Raw genomic sequence first — 21,296 nt, forward strand, 5'->3', positions numbered from 1 at the left:
CCTATTCAAAAGAGTTTCAGAACCTGATCTCAGCTTAGGCTGAAATCTAGCCCTGGAAGCACATCTCATTGCAAACCATTTATTCAACATTACAATATTATAACTCAATTTTCATGTGAGGAAGATATTTTGCATAATTCATATATATGCACACACAAGCAAAGATTATGCACGCTATCTAATCAATATATACATCCTCACACCTTTGTGGACAGCGCTATCAGTTTCAAGAGCTGTGAACAAAGATTGTCCAATTTACATAAGCAAGGTCATAAACAGAATGCGTGGCAGAGCAAACTATTTAGTACAAGTCCTTATTATGGGACTTGTACTATGGGCCAGCCTTCTTCTCAGTCACTTAACAAAACATGCTACATACATTAGAGACATATAGAAATATTCCTACAGAAATTTTAACTATTTTATCTCACAGTTTCATTTTCAAAAGCATCCCAGGCATGCTTTTAAAACAAATCAAAGCCAACCCAAAAAACCTAAGTCATTGAAATACTTAGTCAACTGAAAAATCTGACCAGCTCAGACATATACCCATTTACAGTTTTGTTGGACAAAAATGGCTCTAATGCTGGTACTGCAAACATTCATGTAGGGACCAGTCAAATCTATACTCACTAATATAAGTCTGTGAGATACAGCTTACACATGGCTAACCTTTTCTTAGTTCAATGACTAGGTCCATTCCTGCCCTATTCTTTGTGATCCTGCAATAACCTAGTCCAGTTCCATAGCCATCTTTCCTGTAAAAATTATCATCTTAATGTCTACCACTACTTGGGCTAAATTAAAATAGGGATCTGAAAACAGCTTAAGAGATGTGGCACTGTAGGGAGGCACAGAACAAAAGGCATGCATAAATACCAATAAATTTATGCATGAAGATGAATATTGAAACAGATTTTAAAAGCAACACTAGAGTGACTTGTTTAAGATAAAGTTCAAATAAAGGCTTAACAGTTTAATTGAACTGCATTTTAAAATAAGATAAAGCAGTTACACTGTTAGGGCTAAGACTCTTCCACACAAACCTTTTGCCATTACCTGCACAGGATTATTTGCTTTCAGGAAGAAATATTTCAGCAGTATTATCAGTGCTTTCACTTTTCAAAAAGAGGAAAACATATTTTGATGTCATATAGAAACAGGCTTGAAGCCTTAATAGATGAGCATGCCTAATCGCCTCAATGACGCTTTATTTGTTTTATCACTAAACCAACAATTTTAAATCAGCCTGCAATAATGTGTTCTTCAAAAAGTAATTCCAGTTCTTACCAACTGTAAGATTTGCCAGCTGTGGAGGGAGATCTGTAGTCACTAGTCGATGTCGAAGTATCTGGTTTAGCTGATGAAGTGTGGTTTGTTTCTCACTCTTTGTTATTGGATCAGGAGGGATTATTTTATCCTGTTAAAATAAACACAAATAAGTCTGCATATCTCAAACATGTGTAATACATCAACAACAACAAGGGTGAAAACTAAGCAGACTAAAGTCTGAAAATACAAATATTACGGGCCGTTACCCACAGAGGGATGTTTTGTATCTTACACTCAGATTTGTTTTCTAGTTGATTACATTTTACCTGAGACTGACCATTGAATAAAACTGATCAACTTGGATCAATTAAGTAAATACAGGGCCTTATATCAGGCTAAACTTTTTTTAAAAAACTAAGTCAATTCTTATCTGTAGCTATAGATCTAAGTCACAGGCACAACTACATATATTACTTCACAAAATCTTGTTATTCTGCATTTTAACAGTAACAAAAGACAGAAGCATTAAAGAGAACTTTCAAGTATTTCAGGACATCTCTAAATACAGGCAAAACCTCTAAGAACAACAGATATCTGTATCTCTTCACACTTCATTTTTCTAGGATGGTGGCTTAGCATGTGCAAATGTTTAAAGAACCAAGGAAGAAAAGTTGCTACTCTACTCATCCTAGAGCAGAACTAGTTTAAATGGAGAGAATGTTCAAATAGGAAGTGCTCTGCATGAGAAAACTGTCTCTGCAGAGACTTGGCACTGTTTATTATTAAACTACAGTTCCATTTGCACATAGGTAATTAGTTTCACTAACATGCATTTGATACTTTACAAGGAATTTCCCCACCCTACCCTCAATGTATGGTAGCATTATTTACCCTAATGCAGGTAGGCAGACGTGGGTATGATCCAGTCGTCAGAACATCAATAGCATAAGGGATAGCAAAACTAGGTAGACGAGCATGAACCAAAGCATCTCTAGCTAGCGATGCCAGACGATCAGCAGTGTCCACAAACAGAATAGCTTGCTGATCTAAAAAACTTGATATCATCTATCAAGGGCAAGAAGGGAAAAGAAAAGAAATTAAAAGAAAAAAAAAAGTAGGTGGGCAAAAAAGAATGCAGAAATCAATGCCCCTTTATATTGAGTTCATCTAGTGCACGTTACAATTCAAGTAATCAGACCTTTAAAATATGGAATTAACATTCTGGCCATTTCTTACATTCATATACAAGGACACTTTAAATGTGCATGTCATTATTGATGCTGTGGAGGATCTGTAAAGCCTCACAGCTCTTCATCTGATGGTTGCTACTGGAATGCAACCATACTTGTTTGTAAGCACTACAGGCTTGTTTTTTGCAACATTCTGGACTTTATTCTTATTTAACCAAGAACAGGATGAAAGTGACTAAGACAATGATCACCATCTTCCCTGTGGTATTACCTAACCCCAAAGCACTCTTGAAACTCTGTCTAGACAAGCATTTAATTTTTTGCCACTGGTGAGTTTTCAGGAACACAAACTGTTGAAAAGATTATGCAGCTGTAAATAGGAAGAAACTGGTTATAATTTAGTATTTGCTTGCCTATGAAATTGGCTTTTTTTCCTTTTTAACTTCTATAGTGAGCAGAAGTTAGGGTGTACCAAAATCCCATATGACTTACAGATTATTTCATACCAAACTCTGTTGCAAACTTACCGCACATTTTTCCACCTTTCCAGCATTATTAGCCCATTTGACCAAGGCTAACAAACGAACAAACAGTTGACGAGTGCGACTTGCAAACTGCACTATTTCTATTTTTCTGGGAAAAAAGCATATGTAAAATCAGTGCTCAATTTATACAAAAAGCTGCACTAAAACTATGCCAATAAAAGAAAAAGCTGCAATGATAACTTCCAATTGTGTTAATGAAGGCATCACTAATATATGGTTTGTTTGATTAGAACATGGAAAAAAAGCTCAGTGTTCTGAATATCTAAACACTAACAACATACATAGATTCTAACCAACAAAGACAGTCTGGGGAAACAAAAGAGCATACTCACATGAATTAATTACTAATTTTAAGAGAAACAATTCCACGGTGAACTCAAATGATTTATTTTTATACCTTTTACAGGATTTCACCAGGGTTTATGGTTGAGTTTAAAGCAGACAAGGCAATGTACCTAACGGTTAAAGGACCTGGTACTACATTACGTTGACACAAAAACAACCCAGAAATAAATCAGATACTGTACAAAATATCACTCTAGTAATTTTAGGATGTCATTAAGCAGTACGTTACAATATACTACCATTTTGTCAGGAAACAGGGAGGGTGGGTGGGGAGTTGGTAGGGAAGATCACAAAAAAACTCCACCATATTTCTTTCCATTCCTACCTTGCAAAGAAATTTGGATAAGAATGAATTACTTAAAGTCAATATTCCTCCCACCTGCTTTTTATGAGGCAGTCAAAATGAGGCAATGTACGTTTGCACGTCTTAGGAGTTAGTTTTCATAAAAGAGAACACGAAGGAAGCACACCCAGATTTTCTCCCTTCATTACAGATCTATATTGTAGATGCATTAGACAAGACATGCAGATCTACAGTGTAGATCTGTAATACCATACACTCTGAACTACAATTTCATCTACTGTTTATAGAAGTTTTCCTCCCTTTCTACATGTTCAATTTACTAATATCCCCATGGTTTTCTAGTTACTTTGAAAAAAACCAAAACCAAAGCTTTTTTCCCCGATGGGGTTTTCTGGACTAACAAAAATGTGGACGAAAAGAATACTAATCACTGCAACAGATATTAGTATCTACCAAAGTCACACCTTCTGATCCGAATTTGGAAAACACATATTCATAACATAGACACAGCCTTTTTCTACTGGAAGTTTTGGTATAATGAGGTTAACTGTTATGTGTAGTAAGTAAAGCATAACCTGCTTGTAGCAAATGAACATTAGGCCAGAAGCATAACTAATACCATCTGGTCCAGTTTCATGCATTACACACTACAAACATCATCCAAGAACTTGGGCATTAAGCCATTAACTTCTCTGTGTTCTAAAGCATGAGTTTTAAAATGGCATTCAGCCCCATACTAAATTTTCAAGTGGTGGACATGCCGCTGTATGTACATACTGCTCAATCAGCTATGAAAACAAGGTGCTGAGAACTTTGACAGATTCAGAAAGACTTTATGGGATTTGAAAAATTTCTACAGTGAGACTTAAGAAAGCCAGTAATTTCTCAAACTCCATATAGAAGTTGCTAAAATCTAGGAGGTACGTAAATGTGGTGAAAACAGCACAATAGCAAGAAAAATTCAAACTGCTGTTCTGTAACCAGAAATCAAAAGTATATCTTCCTTCCTCCCCACAAAAGAAAAAACCAACAACCAACAACAGAAAAAAGCACAGCAATTTAATAAATGACTGATAAAACTATGCACAGTATTTCAGTAACTGTTCTGTTAATACCATGTGTATGAAAATATAGAAGACTTCGTAGTTCTACTTTGCAGAATCAATTTTACTGCCTCCCTTTGTCCTTCATTATAGATACAGGACATTATGTTGGGCTGCACAGAAGATTTTATTCAAGGAAGACAAAACAAGGGGAGAGAAGTACTAGCTACAGTAGAAGAATAATAAGTTGAGGACTGCCTAAGCAAGCTTCACATACAAAAGGCCATTAGACTGAGTTGAATGCATCCAAGGGTGCTAAGGGAGCTGACCCATGCTGCTGTAAAGTTGCTCCCTATCATTTTGAAAAGGCAACAGTGATCTAAGGTCTTGATGACTGGAAAAAGGCAAACAAAGCAAACATCATGTCCTTCTTCAAGAAGGATCTAGGGACCTATGGGCCAGTTGGCCTAAGTTCAGTTAATAAAATTTATAGAACAAATCCTTCCAGAAGCTATGTCCACATAAGTAATGGACATTAAAGGAGCCTGGGAACAGCCAGCACAGATTTGCCAATGGCAAACCATCCTTGATCAACACAATTACCTTCAACAGGATAATCAAGGGGAGAACACAAAACACATTTATATTGACTTGTGCAGTTTTTCACCAGATCTCGCATAGCATCCTTCAAGCCAAGCTGGGGAGATATAGTATGGGTAAGTGGGCTGCAAGGTAAGTAAAAAACTGAGGGGACTGCCACGAATGAAAGGCTGTGACCAGCTACCACTTGGGTTTCTTTAATGCTGGTTACTAAAGGTGTTCCTTAAGGGTCAAAACTAGGATCAATACAATTCAACACTTCCAATCAACAACCTGCATGATGTGAAGGAATGCACCCCCTGGAAGTGTGCAGGTAGAAGCAAACAGAGGGACCTCAGCTGATTGGAGGAACTGGCTGACAGGAACCTCATGATGTTCAGCAAAACCACATGTAAAGTCCTCCATCTGGAAACAATCTCATGTAACAGCACAGGGTGGGTACTAAGGTGCAGCTGGGCAGCAGCTCTGCAGAAGTGGACTTGGGGGTCCTGGTGGATAGGTCAACAGGCATCAGCAATGTGCCCTTGCAACAATGACAAGCTGCATTAGCATCAGTGCAGCCTAGGTCAAGGAAGGCAATTATTTGCCTTGAGTCACATTTGTGAGACTACATCTGAAGCACGATATCTGGTTTTATACTCCCTAGCCAAGAAAAATACTGCCGTACAGAAGTGTGTCAGGGGCTGGAACAGACGATATACAAGATGGGGCTGAGGAAATTGTGTTTGCTTCTGCTTGAGAAGGCTACTGTGAGATGCTACTGACATCTTCAAATATCTTTGATATTTGAAGGGGCATATTTGATATTTGAAGGGGCATTATAAAGAAGACAGAACCAGACTCTTCTCAAAAGTGCAAAAAGCTGAGGGACAACAGCCACAAGCTAAAACAGTAATAAACCAGTTTGACTTGAGGAAACAAAGAAACACAGTGATGCAGTAAAAGACTCAAGCAGGTTGGCTAGAGAGGTTGCATGATTTCCATCCTTGAAGATAATTAAAACTCAACTGGATGCGACCCTGACTTTGAAAGTGTCTTCTACTTTAAGCAGACGGTTGGACTAGGTACCTCCAAAGTACTATTTGAATCAAAATTATTATCCATGTTTATGAAGGAGTGAAATAACAGTCATTTTGTGGTTAGAAAAGAACAGAACTCAGTGTTTCCCAAAAATTGGCTCTGTAATTGCATGGTTACTGAAGTCATGAACATGTTTTTACAACAGCTCTGAATGCTTTTTTTCCGTTTTTTAATCTTGTGCAGATGATAACAGTCCTTACTGTGAGTTTGAGAAGTAACTAACTACTGCAAAACCAGCAGGGAAACTGTCCGGTTTTAGGAAAACACTTTTTGGAAGTACTTTAACAACAGTTCTCTTTTAAATACTTCTCATCAGGAGCTGTCCATTCAGGAACACAGGTGGAAAGTTTTACCTTAATGTTTCTCCACAACAGAAGACAGGGCCTTGCAAAGTTATTATAATCCAAGTTCCAGTTAAATCTTAATTAATTATAGAATCAACTAGATTGGAAAAGACTTTTAAGATCATCAAGTCCAACCATATATATATTATGCAGCCATTACTGTATTTATGAGTTTCCCACATATTACATTTTATTGGAGAATAAAAAGTGAAAGAAAGAATACAGAGCAGAAAGAGGTCTTCATTATCAGAAAGTCCCTGGATTTACCTCAGGACTCAGCATTATTGATTTTACACAATGGCACTGATGGGTTTTTTTAACCCAACCACATCCTTCTTGTTGCAAGAGTTATTTATTCCTAACACTGATAACTAATAAATAAGCCTTTAGAAAGAAGAGCAAAAATATACTATGATGCATAATTTCCTGTCAGTTTTTCTCACCACAGCATTTAGCTAGGCACTGTAGTAATGAACTTAGATTTTTATGTGAACTTTATTAGAGGATAATACCATCACATCTTCACCAAAGTATGTATGCCATGTCATCAGGCTAGCCCGAAGAAACAGAGCTGGAACTACTGCTGCCATTACAGCTCTCAAAGCTAGGAAAACCAGAATAATCTGGATAATTAAACTATGTTCCTTTCAGATTTCCTCCAAGAGCTGGAAAACCAATTCACGAAGAATTGCAAGTCAAAGCTAACACACATATGAATATTTAATTTCAAGACAATCTCAACTGCAGAACATTCTTTTTAATTACTGAAGGCTGTCTTGTTTTCCTTTATCTGTAATACATTGTTGCTCCAGACCTATGTGACTCACAAAGTAGAACATCCAGATGGGAGAAGTCTCCCCACCAGTACAAGGGAGCTCTAGACCCAAGCTGAACATAATTTCCTCAGCAAATAGTGTGATAATTAAAAACAAGCAAGCAATACCACACACATTGTTTCTCTTTGTAAAATCTGATACATAAAGAAAAGGGGCACAAGGAATCCCAGGTTATGAGTCCCTGAAAATGGGATTAATTCCACAATGTAAGAGTTCTGGAAGATTTAAGATAATTGTACTAATGATTATTATGCTACACAGAATTCTTTATATTCTTTATTAGCATTCCTCAGAATATCATAGCTGCTGTACACCTCCAAAGAAAGCTAGGTCAATCAGCATGTCAATATAAATAGAGGAAACAATTTTCTGACAAGTTTCATAAAATTTATTCAAATAAACAAAAAAGTAAATCAGGATATTTCATCTTGGAGGGGGGAGGGAAAGGCCTGTTTGTTCTCCTGCATTTGTTCTCTACTAATCTTCACACTCCAAAAACACATAGAAGTAGAAAACAGTGCTCATGATAAGAAAGGTCAGGTAACGTGGAAAAAAGCAGAAGAGAGGTTTTTACCTTGTTTTCATTGTTGAACTGCTTCCTCCGAACAAAAAGTTTCTTTATCACACTAACTAATATCTATTTAGGTTCTTTACTTCCCTTTCACATCAACTTTACTGTCGCTTCATTGCTTCAAGAGGCATTAAGAGAAAAATGCCTGTAACAGAGCTCACCTACTGTAACAGCAACAGTACCTTACTGAAGAGTGCAACAGAAACAAAAAGCCAAACAACAAAACCATAACCCAACAAAAACTAATATTGGCATTGATGCCGAGAAAACTCTTGAACCTGTGCAGTGACAGCAAGAGATACAAGGCTTATTTTCTTACATAAAGTCTAAAAGTAGGAGAAAAATAGTCTATTTAAACAGTTCTATATTAATCTTAATTTCCTGAAAGTTCTATATTTTAACATGCATTACAGATTGTCTTTTTGTAACTCACCTCTCCATGTCAGTCTTTCTTGGTAACCTGTATAAGTAAAAAAAAAAAAAAAAAAGAAGCCATATTATCAATTGTTTATTACATTTCATACTACTAGAAATCTCACTAGTGCCCTTCACCTAAGTACAAGAAGAAACTCCACATACCTATAAAGACCATGTCAGTATTTCTATGATTTAAAATGTTTCCTAAATGCAGTGAAATTACACGTTTGATAAGGGAAGTAGCTTGGCAGCTCTGGAAAGCAGTCCCATTAAACTGGGAAAAAAATAAAAATAAAAAATCAGGTGTAGAACAGCACCACAGAGCACCTGCCACTACTGTGTGCCAGGTAAGCTGGAACTGGTCAAATTAATTTTAAAGCTTGATGAAGTGTGCTGAAATCAAAAGAGCTGTACTAATGTAATGACCCACACAGTATCACTGACTGTGCTTTCTAACTGATGACTTTCACTAAGGACCCATGACTAGAGTTAACTAATTCATAGCAGTAATCCCAGAACATCTGCAGCAAGTGTCAAAATATGCACTTGTCTTAAATGAGTTTCTCTTTTCTTTTGAATCAATCTAGAAGTGGAGAAATGCCATACTTCAGAAATATCAATGACCTGTGTGACTGATTCTACTGCAGAGAGGGTACTGTATTTCTGTAATGTTCCACAGGTCTATTTGGCATCTCATTAAAAAAGTTTTTTTTTTTTTTACTCTAGGACTAAAATAGTACTAAGCTGGTGCTGGTAAAAGAACAAGAAATCATTTTGTTGGAGGGAAGGAGAAGACTTTGCAGCTGGGCTTTCTACTAGCCAAGTCCATGCTTTACGGGAAAAATCTAGCTCACTCTGCCTTTGGAGGGGACATCACATAGTTTATAAACTACTTGCTGAATCAAAGCACCCAAAGCATTCCTGTGTTGATGGCACCACCCATTTTATTTTGTACCTTAATTGTGTACTTAAGTCAAAAGGACCTCCTCTACACCTCAAAACAAGAATAAAAGACATCACAAGCACATGCTCCTAGAAGAATGCATACAGTACCAATTACTGTCTGTACATACCACAAGCACACAGGACACTTCCTGAACAACATTTCAGAAGTTCTTCCAAAGCAAAATTCTAAAATTCTAAAACTCCTCATCCTTTCCAGAGTTTGAACATTCTCAACTGCACATCAAGCCAAACTGTGTTTGCCTTCTTACCAGATATGGTATTTTACAAGAACTATATCTATTTTTTTTTCCTATTTGTTCTTTATGTCACTTCTTAAAACATACAGGTTCCCCACAAGAATCTCTAAGGTTAAACAAAGTAAAAGGGAAACAGGTTTACTCAAAGTACAGGTGCTTTCAGGAAAGTTTTTCTTGGCCCAAACACATTCCTTTGTTTTGCCACTTCAAACACAACAACATCAGCATGGTAGATCACAAAGTAAATGTAAATAACGTACTTATTTCCCCAAAACAATCAGATGATATTTTAAAAAGTACACAAGTAACTCAAGGAGTTGCAGCATTTGAAAATATCTCAGTATCACTTGTTCCAGTTTTGTGGGTTCTGGTATTGGTACAAACACCACTGCTGGGTAACTTGGAGGCAAACTTAAGCTTCCAATATGTCAACCTGCATCAGGCTGCCTTCCACTCCCTGTCACCATTTTCGTAGTTTGGGTTGGAGAGCACCTTAGAGATCATACATTTCCAACCCCCCTGCCATGGGCAGGGACACCTCATACTAGACCAGGTTGCTCCAAGTCCCATCCAACTTGGCCTTGAAGACTGCCAGGGGATGGGGCATGCACCACTTCTCTGCACTCTTCAGTGCTTCACCATCCTCACAGGGAAGAATTTTCCCTCTTTATGAGAGCCCACTCAGCAACTTTCACTAAGCCCCCAAATATGGCCCAACACAGATACAAGCCTGCACAAACGGGGCATTTCCGCGGGGTGGGAGAAAGGGAAGGAGCAACCAGCTCCTCATCACTGGGACAGACCCCCTGCGAGGCCTCCCACCCCCTGGGATGCTGGGAGGCGGCCCCAGTAAGCCCTAGCAGCTGGGCAGGGAGAGGTGCAGGAGCCGGCCGAGGTAGTTTAGGGCACTCACAGGTCAGCCAGGACGGTGAGCTCGGCGTAGGTCCGGTGCAGGAGGAAGTCGATGAGGGTGCTGAGCCGGTAGCCGGGACTAGCGGCGGCTGTCACAGCCCCGGGGGCCGGTGGGGCCGGGGCTGACGCGGGACCCCCGCCGGCCGGCACCAGCTGGTTGCTCTCCAGCTGCACCGGCGCCATGGCGGCGGCGGCGCCTCAACCCCGGGCAGGAACCGCTCGGCAGCCCGGGGGGCGGGGGAGGGAGCGCGGCCGGCGCTCCCGGAGGCACCGGTCTGCAGCCCGACTCACCCCGGACGGAGGGAGCGGGGCGGCCAGTTGCGGGCGCGGGCCCCAGCACTGGGGCGGACAGCGGCGGTACCGGAGGAGAACGGCAACACTCAAACCTCTGTACTGGGAGCAGGGGCCGCCGCCATGTTTGGGGCACGGAACCGGAAGCGAACAGCTGTAGCGGACCGGAAAGAGAACCTTTCCGGAAAAGCCTAACTCGGGGTGGGGGTGGAGCCGGGGGGTGTGGTTTGTTACTGCCGCCGCTGGGGCTGAGGGGGCGCCCGGCGCGGCAGAGCTCCCCTGAGGGGCGGGCAGGTGTCCGGAGGCCGGGTTTGGGCGGTCTGGCGGCGGGGAGGCTGAAGGGGCTGAGCCAGGCTGCCTCCTCTGCGGGGAGCGGAAATGGCGACGTTCTCGAGGGGGAACTGTCGGGACAGGGGCTGGAAGGTGCTTTTCCTGGAGCGTTTCCCGATTAAAGTGTCAGTAACTGATAACAGAGGGGACACACAGGGGGGATGGCTCTCCCGTTGTGGTGAAATACAGGGCGGAGGAGAACCAGATGACTGGTTTAGCGTCGCAAAGAGGCTTCGATGCAGTTCTTCAGCCTGCAAGGGAACGACGGTCTGTGTTAGGCGCTGGGCGGGCTAAGCCCTTTCTAGCGACCTGGAAATGAGAGGCTTGTGTGAAGGATGCAGACCGATGCTGTGCAGTAGAGGGTGGGGGTAGCTTTCTGTACACCCAACCTTCACCTAACACTTGTAACAAGCAAACTACATTAAGCTTTCTGCGCAAGATTTCCAAATCATAATGCAAGATTTTTGAAAACGAATAGCACTGGGAGCAGTGGGTAGCAGAGTAGTCGGTGGGATCTGGTGATAAACACAAAACCATGAGAACTTGCGCATATTCTGTCTTCGACGAGAGAAGGGAGTTCTATAAATAACTGAAGGTGGATTATTTTTTTTTTGTGTGTGTGTACTGGTTAGCAAAGTGGATTCTGTAAGGAAAGGAGCAGTATAAATCTTGGGTATTTTATCATGATTCACTTGAGTGTTAAATCATAAATACTTGCCATATGATTACAAAGAAATGCCTGAAATAAGCACATTGTAGACAATAAAACTCCTCAAAGTTCAATAAAAAAAAGGTCTTACTTGTTTTGTATTAAATGTAGACTTTTTCAAAACCTCTTAGCTCTTTCTAGGGCGAAAGTAAAAAATGTTTCAGCCTGAGAAGTGTGAAATCAACAATTTAACAATGATAATAGTAGTAGAATAATAATAATGGCATCTATGCCAGCAACAAGAAGTCAGTTATATTCCTTTGGGGAGCATGTTTCTTGCTCCGGGCTATGAGCTGACTGGCAAGGAGCAGCTGCCCTGGCAGGCAGGCTGTTCCATACCCTCCATGGAGCATAAAACAGTGCATTGAGCAAGATGGACTGTTAACTCTGCATTGGCACAGCTGCTCCCACATTACTGTATGGGCTGCCAGCCACTGCCTCACCTCTGAGGAGAGAAGAGACTAGAAACCACCTGTAGAGCTAAGTTTTGCACTTTTTTTAGGTTACTGGATGGGAGTTTTTTGCAAAACAGGTGAATAAAAGTTACTCGCTTAGTGTATTGTAAGTTCTTGCCTCCCCATTGCAAAAATGTCTTTTTCCAAATGTATGAAAATCTCTTTTTCCCCCCCTCTATATGCATGAATAAATGCAGTGTACTCATTTTATGGCCAACTAGTTGCATTGTTGAAGAAATAGTGACTTAGGTGCACAGGAATGTGGTTAGGCTATCTATGAGAACTGTTAACTTAGCATGCAGACTTTTTTATTGTTCTTTTCCCTTCTTCCTATCTCTTCTCTTCCAATTTAGTCCATAATTTAGTCACTGAAAACATTCTGAGAAAGTATCAGTACATGCTTACCCTGCATTTCTTAGCTCATCCGTGGTTTAGTGTGTGGTGTTCCTGCCTACGTATGATCTTAAGGTCCTTTCCAACCCTAACCTATGATTCTGTGAAAAGGCAGGTGGGAAATAATGGTGGAATGTGACTTTGCTACTCTTAGAGTTGTTTTTTATTGGAGAAGCTCTGGTCTTGGTGAATTTTTTAGCCTTGTCTGGGGAGGAGGGATGTCCTCATGTTGGCTGCTTTTCTCCACTTCTCTGGGAGAAGAGAGGTTAATCGGAGTCATGGCAGGGGTCATGCTGAGCTCTGGTCTCACATGGCTGTATAGGAAAGAAGTGCTTGATACTGTTTTCAAAGAAAGCAGGAGCAGCCACGGGGAAGTTTCAGAAGCTCAAGGCTTATGCTTATGTGCACACAACAAACATACTGCCGGGAGACTTGGCAAGATTAGTTGTTTTAACAGTAAGCTGGAGATGGGTATTAAGAGTTCAAAAATCAGGTGACTGGCTTATATAATATTTGTGTAAAAGGAAATATGTACGTTTCTTGCTTTTTGTTGCCTTTCTGAGGTTGCCAGTACTGTTGTTCTTTGATATAAGTGCTTCTAAGAAGGATGAGCACTGTGTCTGTATTCAAAACCCCAGCTTGCAGGAACTGGAAATAGGTTTCAGAAGTCTGCTGGGGTGGCAAAGGCAAAACTGTGGGAGGGAGAAAGCTGGGGCAGTAGGGTTGGTGCAAAGAGTAACAAGACTTCTGTGGGAGAGGGCTCAACAGTTGTTGGGTAGGTTATAGATAACCCTTGTATAGTGTATCATTCTCCCTAAAGGGTGACAAAGTTGGATTTTCAAGCTATAAGGGATGATGGAGCTTCAGCTCTGGTTGAGGCTGTTGGTTCCTGCAGAGATTCTGAGTGTGGACTGCAGGTCAGGTCTGCAGTTATTAGAAACATAGATTTATTTCATGTAGGTAATGAAAGTTCTTAAATGAACACTTCAAGGTAAATTGCACTCTCTAGATGCAATTCTCTAAATTACAGAATGGGCTCCAAGTACAATACAGTGGTGCATTTCAGGAGAATAGTCAGGCAGAAACAATGAATAATGCTGAAATTTAATCCAGATTGTACTCCTCTGTACAGTAGTGTGTGTTGCTGAATTATATGCCCTGGAAGATTCATTTTGAGTTACAGAATTTTGGAGTTTGCAAAGGTAAAATACAATCTGATGTGATTTGATAGGTGTGGTTTATATTTCTGTTTATAGTTGATCAACTGTAGTTGATCTGTTTCTATACTTCCTAGTTACTGGGATTATAGTATTTTACCAAAACTCTTGAATGTGCTGTTAAGCACTTTTTAAAAGCAATGACATCTTAACAATCTTGAGATTACTGTCACACTTTCTTGTTGCTCTTTGCCAAGAGGTAGCAAGTACCCGTTTGTGGGACACAGAAGGATGGTTGTGATCATACAGTTTTCACCTACTTAAATACAGATTTCTGCTCTATTTTCATTTGTCTTCATTCTCTTACTTCAGTAGATTGCAATCTTCTGCTGTTCAAAGCTGATGACAAACTTTCTAGTATTACTGGAAAGAGAACAGGCCTGGTAAGTCTCGTGAGTGCAGTTGGCTCTCGCCTCAGGCAGACTGGCAATTCCTCACACAAACATTCAGACCAGCTGAGTGACCTGATGTGCAGGGCATGGCTGTCCCATGCATTCAGCTTGATGATCAGCTCTACCTGGCTCATCTTGTCATGGAGTGTGGGGAAGGCCGTAGAGCCACACGCGAAGCAGGAGTGTGCCTGGCAGGAGGATCTAGTAGGCTCACAGGGGGATGGGGGTGATGCCCTTGCAGGAGGCTTCCCAGGATTGCAGCCTGTCTCCAGACATCAGCCTGGCCAGCTCCTGTTACATGCATCATGTCCTCTGCTGTATGGTAGATGCCTGTCAGCTTGCGTGAGCAGCATGGTATTGTGCTATGTTAGGACTGTACAGTTGTAATGTGCTGCTTAGTACGGCTTAAAGGAGGGTTTGGATCAAGAAAGACTTGGGCATTCCCAGCCTGGGAATACTGCTGCATCTTTCCAGTGCAGATGGCACTGAGGATTAGAACATCAGCTTCTCCTTCTAATGTTGTTAATATACTTTGTGACTCCAGGCACATGCCTCAGCTTTCTGACTTGTAAAATAGCTACAGTAGTTATTGCACCCCTCCATACGTGAGTACTTACCCAAGAAGCCAAATATTTTAAACTGGCTCCTCTTTGTTACCGTAGTGGGGAGCCTAGAAGCCTACTTTCAGGTAGGAATTTATTGGTCAATCAAAACCTGTTGATATTTAGCCATGGAGCTAATAGTGTAATAGAGCTAATGGGAAGGACAGCAGATTACTTTCTGTTTCCAGAGAAGTTAAACATTTACTGTTCTTTGGAACTGCGGGACAAATGTTCAGTGGGAGGGAGGTAGACCGTATCACACTCTGCAAGACAGCCTGCTAACTATCCTCTGTTTGTGTGGTTTAGAACATGGTTTTTCCATTTCTCTGTCAATTTTTTCTTATCGGAGAACTGTTTAAAAACACAGGCATCTCCTGGACTTGGGATTTAAGCATTCTTTTAATAATGAAAGATAACAATACACAAACACAGTGTATAGATTCCTTGTCAATCACTTAATCCATGAAGTGTTGCAACACTTTGCAATGTTATATCCAAGTGCCTATATAAAGTATGAGTAATAAAAGGTTTATATCTTTCATGCTTTTCAGAAGGCATCAGAGAATCAGATGTGGTGGGGGAGAGCTCCCGCACATAATATCAGTTGTTGCAATGCTGCACATTATGAACTTCTGAAGCTTCAAGTTTGTATTCAATGAAAGTTAAGGTATATATTTAAATTCTAATGGGATACCGTGCATCACTATACATCAAACACATACAAATAGCAAAAAAATATTTAAAGTTTTCCATTGTAGCAATTGTGTGATTGCTACATAAGACTTTTCCTATAATGTTATAATGAAAGTCCAGTTGAAAAATACCACTGACCTTCTCATCGCAAATGGTTTTATGGCCTGTATCTTTATTAGTGTTTATTTATTGATAGTTCTGTAGTTCATTACACAAATCACTGGTTTGTGAATTGTACAGGGCTGTTGTACCTACAGTAGAGCATTCTTTGCAAAAGTGTATGCGTGTGTGTTAGAGGAAGGGGGTTTGCAGCTGGTTACTGTACAAGTGCTCTGCTTTTTTTTTCTGTTTATTAAAAAGGCTGCAAAGGGAACCAATGAAAAAAAAAACCCAACCTATAAGTTTTAAAATGATACATTGCATTATACATTACATCTCATTTTTGATCTACTTTCTTCACAGGGTTAAGTTTGGCAACTATTTTTTTGAATGGTGGAAAACACGCAGTAACAGATTGAGAGTCCTCTGTCAGTCACTCATGGTGTGTGAGACAGCGTGCTACTGTGAGACAGAGAATCTCTTGTGCAGCATGTAGTAAAGTACACTACAGTTCTAATTATATGTTGTGAACAACTTAAGAAAAGAAACATTCTCCAACTCATAAAATAGAATCTTTGATTTTATTAGAATTTACAAAAGCCCCTTTTCTTATAATAATGCAAAATGGTTTATAGCTGTATTTGTCTGAACTTATTTTGGGGCTTCTTTACTAACTGTGTTGATATCCACTGTAAATTTTGAAGTGGTTTGTCTCTGTCAGACTGGAACTAAAGCTAGCTAAAGGCCTTGCTATCATCAAAGGAACTTTCATTATTAATGTGATTCAGTTAATTACAACTCAATTTACTATTTCAACTGTACAAGCTGCATTTTTTTTCTGTGAGTGAAAAAACCCCATGCATTGTTCACAAGTAATTCTGAAGTAGCAGCAAAACAGTAACATCCTTTATGTACGCCACATCTTTGAAAAGCTAACAAAGGAAAAAGAACCCCTGATCTAATGCATGGCAGTGAAGTGATGAATGACACTGTTCAGTCAGTGACTTGAACAACTTGACAGCACTAACCCTAACCTGTGATTACTCCCTATCTAACAGTCCCTGAGTGTTACTCAGAATTTGAAAAAATACACATATACTGGAAAAATACAAAGTGAGCACTTACTTCAACATGAAAGCACTTTTGGCCAGAAGGATTTATCTGTGCAAACACCTAAGAGACGGAGAGAATATCAGGGAAGTAGATCTGATTAGTCATACCCAGTAGGAGAAGGGGACTGCAGCTGTGAGGTATTCTGTCCTAAACTTAGAAGTGGACAGCTCGATTGTATTTAACTGCTGCTGACTAATACATTCAGACAGTGCAAACTCTCACACTCTTTGAAAGACAAGGGTGGGTACCAGAACATGCTTAATTGCAAACATTTTGTAGATCTGCAGCTGTGGTCAAAGCACATTTAAATGCCGACCCTCGCTCTCAGAGGTAAGCTCACACAGGATTACTCCTGTGCTGCCATTCTCCACCCACATTTTGGGTGTGAAGGAAGTTTCTGGGTTAAGATGATTTCTAAGAAGTTTCTTCTTGAGAGCTTCTGGAATGGCATCTTTATTTATTTATTTATCTTCCCTCAGAAAGGATAAACCAACATTTTTTTGTAGCAGTTAGGAGAACCTTTTCTAAACCCTACCTATATCACAAAGCTCCGGGATGTCAGCTTTGACATAAGAGGTTGCCAGAACAGGTTTGGCTCCAGGGACTGAAGAGCTGATTACATGATTTCATGTGTGATTGCAACCTGGATTGACTTAATGAAATCCAGTGACTACCCACTGTCCATTAAAATGGAAAGAAAAGTACAGTGAAAAGGCAGACTGTTACATCTGTAGCAATGCAGGAATACTGGTCCTCTGGTGGATTATAAAATATGGGCAAGAGGAGCAGATTGCTCTCAGATGCCATAGAGGCATGCACACAGGCAGCAGTTCCAGCAGTGCCAGTTTTGGAAGATCAGACAATGTAGGTTAAGGGTGGAATTACCTCTGTGCAAGGGTCCTAGTTCTGAAAGCACAACCTTCTTACTCCTAACTAAATACAGCCTGTTGTGCAAGAAGGATATGCAGTGCTTTGTGTGAGGTCAGGCAGCACCTGGATGAGCAGTTGTTCAGAGGTTTTTGTGGAGTACCGATCACATACTGAGATCTGTGTATAGCCTACAATTCATACAACTCAACATTTTAGCTTAGAAGGAGAAGGTTCCCAGCCCCACTGATTGCAAAGGTAACTGGCAGACTGTGGCTTGTTGCAATACTGCAGGAATCCACAGAATGCTAAAAATTGTTACCATCCTGCACAGCTGTAGCACGCAGAAGACATAGTAGAATCTCCATAAACCCCAGCAACATTTTATTTTGAGGATCAGCCAGCAAAGCTGTAGCTCCTTCTGTCTTTGTTTGTTTGAGCAAATGATCCTGAAAATGGGCGTTCTTGTAAAAATGCCTTTTCACACCAGCAAGTACAGCACTGTATAATGGCACCGTATGCACAGTGAGTAAATCGTATAGGAAAATGACTGCACTTCACCTCTGTACGTCACTTATTAAAACTGGTTCCTTCAGGCTTGAGAGCATGATCAGAAAGAAGAGCTGCAGCAAAGCTATCTCTCTCCCTCTAGTGCCTACAGAGCCAGACTTTTCAGAGTATGACAGCTCAAAGGAAGACTAGAAGAGATAAAAAAAGGCCATCTTTCCGCTGTGTATTTAGGACAAGCAAAAGCACATTCACAGCTAATTTTAAGCAGCCTTCAGAATGCAGTGTAACACCTTATTAACTCACTTGTACTTAATCCTTGCATTCTGGTATTTTTAGAAGCCAGCATGCAATTCAGCAGTACTTTCAACCCATGTCTCATTTGTAATGGTTGACACTGCTCTATTTCTCTTTTTAATTTAGAATTAGTTTTCCAACAATAAGGCTTGCTCACACACAAAAGTTACACTGATATAACTAAATTAATTTATAAATGCAATTAGTTAAACATGCCTGCTCTTCCTTCTCCTCCCCCAAATGTGTCCTTCTAAATTTGGCTGAAGAGTGTCCTTTGTTGCAGTCTCTGGAACTGGTAAAGCCCTGCCTTCACCACTTGCCTGTCTGATCCTTCTCAGTTGGAGGAGAGTTTGGTCTGGTTGTACCTCTTACAATTGGAAACTGTAGGAGGGTAAAGTCACCTTCACAGATTTAGGGTGCTTTGCTAGAGGGCTACCACTTTTGTAGTGCAAAGTACCCCTGCAAGTATGGGATCACAGCTATTTGAATGTATGGGGTTTGAGGCTTTTGAAGATATGCCTCTTCCGTCAGTGGTTTTTATTTCTTGATCACGTGAGAACTCAGGATACAGCTGTATCAAGGTTAAACAGACCTATTTTGTCTGTGCCTGGGTTTATCTTGATCCAGTATTTCCCATCCAGGAGGCTTCAGTTAGCTTTAGGCTGCCTCTAATGAACTGCAAATGAAAACAAAGTCCTCTAAACCGTGGTCTCTCTCTGTTATGTATTATCTAATCTGGACTGCCCAGAACAAGCCTTTGGAAACCTGTTCTCTACACAATCATACGAACTGGACTTATCAGGTAGTTTGTGTTAGGGCTTCTCTGAAGCAGAGAGAGACTTACAGAGCTCTTTTTGATGATTCTTTTTTTTTCTAAATATATGATGTGCTTACTTAAAGACTTACACAAAACAACCTTTTTCTCTCTTCATTGTCTTGTAGAACACTAGTCAGAGGTACAGTACATAAAATACCAGTATAGCAAGAGGTAAGAATTTAGCACAAGTAATGCCCCACTGAACATTTCCTGGAGGAAAACAAAGAGAGCAAACCAAAACCAATTCCTCTTCCTTCAGCTTGCTGGAATGTAAATGAAAAGAAAATCAATCTTTCTAGGAATGGGTTTGTGTAAATGGGAAATCTGATGGGTAATCAGCCAACATATGTACTTAAAACATGATCATTCTGCACCTTTCCCTGCATAGTTCCTTTCATCCTGTACTGAATGTCCTTTTGCAGTTTAGCTTAATCTGTTTCTAAAAGGTGAAGAGACCACAGGATACTGTAGTGCAGGATAGCTGGTCAGACCCATTTGTCTACCTTAATTGCAGTTGAGTCAGAAAAGAGCAGCAAAACTATTCATAAAGGCCTAAAATATGGCAAGGAAACACAGAAAACTTGCCCAGACAGTGCTGAGTTCCCTCATCCGGAGCTCTCCCCCAAAGTTTGCTGAAGAGATTCACACCTTATGTTTGTATCATTGCTTTGTTTGTAACATTATGTGACATGAGGAAATTGTTTCTAGGACTCCACTGCGCTGATAATTTGTATATGCACCTCTTGGAGAGGGAGGCGAAAGCACAAGTGAATGACATGGCAAGTGTTTATCAACTCTAAGTATTGCACATGGTTGCCTGTAAAATACTTAGAGTTGATAAACACTTGCCTGGGACAACTCCTGCACGGGGAGACTTAAGACTTTTCACATACTCTGAACTGTGTTTAATCTTCATGCCCAAAGGAGCTGATGTGATTAGAGCTCCTATGCACATGCACAGACACAGGTAGGGGAGGTGTGTGGCTGTGTACACAGTACTTAGCAGCATGAGAGCTGAACCTCACCAGGGCCATTATTTGTTGTTCCTAAATATTCAGAAAGTAGTAAAGAATTCTTTAATTCTTTAATTTAATTAATTAGTTCAGAAAAAGAAAAGAAATGCAGGAGTAGTAAAGAACACTGAAGATGGGGGCAGTCATCCTTCCTTCCCTTCCACCCTCAAAGTAGGAAAGCCTGCCTTCTATCCCAGAGAAATTTCATTCAATAATCTATTTAGTCCTCCCCTTTCACAGCATCATTTCATTTTCAAACACAAAACTCTCGAACTACCTTGAAGTTACTGATTACATTGAAGTTAACTCCCTTAAGCAGGGGCAACCTGCAAATGGTATTTCTCCCATCTGATTCCAGTGTCTCAGTATGTAAAAAGGCCTTCCCTAATTTTTTAAGGAGTCATCAAAGCCCTTTCTGTCAATGACTGATAATCTACAACCTACAAATAACTGTTCTTAAAATGGATCTGTCTCTGAGCACATGTGGTTTGCCTTAACATGTGTGATGCTGCAACAGGAAACAGACTTGCTACAGAAAACTATTTAGAGCAGTCCTGGACCATGGGTAGAAACGTGACAAATTTTGACTCAGAAAAAAAAAAAGTTAGTCACAGGAAAATGGGAGGAACTTAGAGAAATGAAGCAAGTGTAGGAAGCCAGAGGCAGCCAGACTGCTTTCAAATTGAGGCAGGAGACATGTGATCCATAACTTGTTATGAATGATGGGAATGTGAGCTTACTAGGATGCTGATTAGGCCACTGGAGGTCTCTGGTTTAAGGAGTCTTACAAGAAGGTGCTTTTTATCAAACCTTTTGCTAGGGCAGGCACCTACGGCTTTA

General features: G+C 40.4%; 1 protein-coding gene across 2 annotated transcripts in view; it reads right to left on the reverse strand.

Moving 5' to 3' along the window:
• The window catches only part of MED14 (mediator complex subunit 14), a 37,748-nt gene extending 26,670 nt beyond the window's left edge, over window positions 1–11,078 (reverse strand). For both annotated transcript variants that reach the window (XM_031051249.2, XM_005151728.3), the window contains exons 1-5: window positions 10,663–11,078; window positions 8,564–8,590; window positions 2,990–3,095; window positions 2,164–2,337; window positions 1,291–1,420 (exon numbers count right to left, since the gene is read on the reverse strand). In XM_031051249.2, the coding sequence (XP_030907109.2) occupies window positions 1,291–1,420; window positions 2,164–2,337; window positions 2,990–3,095; window positions 8,564–8,590; window positions 10,663–10,844 (619 nt within the window). In that variant the 5' untranslated portion in view covers window positions 10,845–11,078. The remainder of the gene's footprint in view (window positions 1–1,290; window positions 1,421–2,163; window positions 2,338–2,989; window positions 3,096–8,563; window positions 8,591–10,662) is intronic.
• Window positions 11,079–21,296: the final 10,218 nt, after the last annotated feature.

This window comes from Melopsittacus undulatus, chromosome 2 (genome assembly GCF_012275295.1).
Source record: "Melopsittacus undulatus isolate bMelUnd1 chromosome 2, bMelUnd1.mat.Z, whole genome shotgun sequence".
Lineage (NCBI taxonomy): Eukaryota > Metazoa > Chordata > Aves > Psittaciformes > Psittaculidae > Melopsittacus > Melopsittacus undulatus.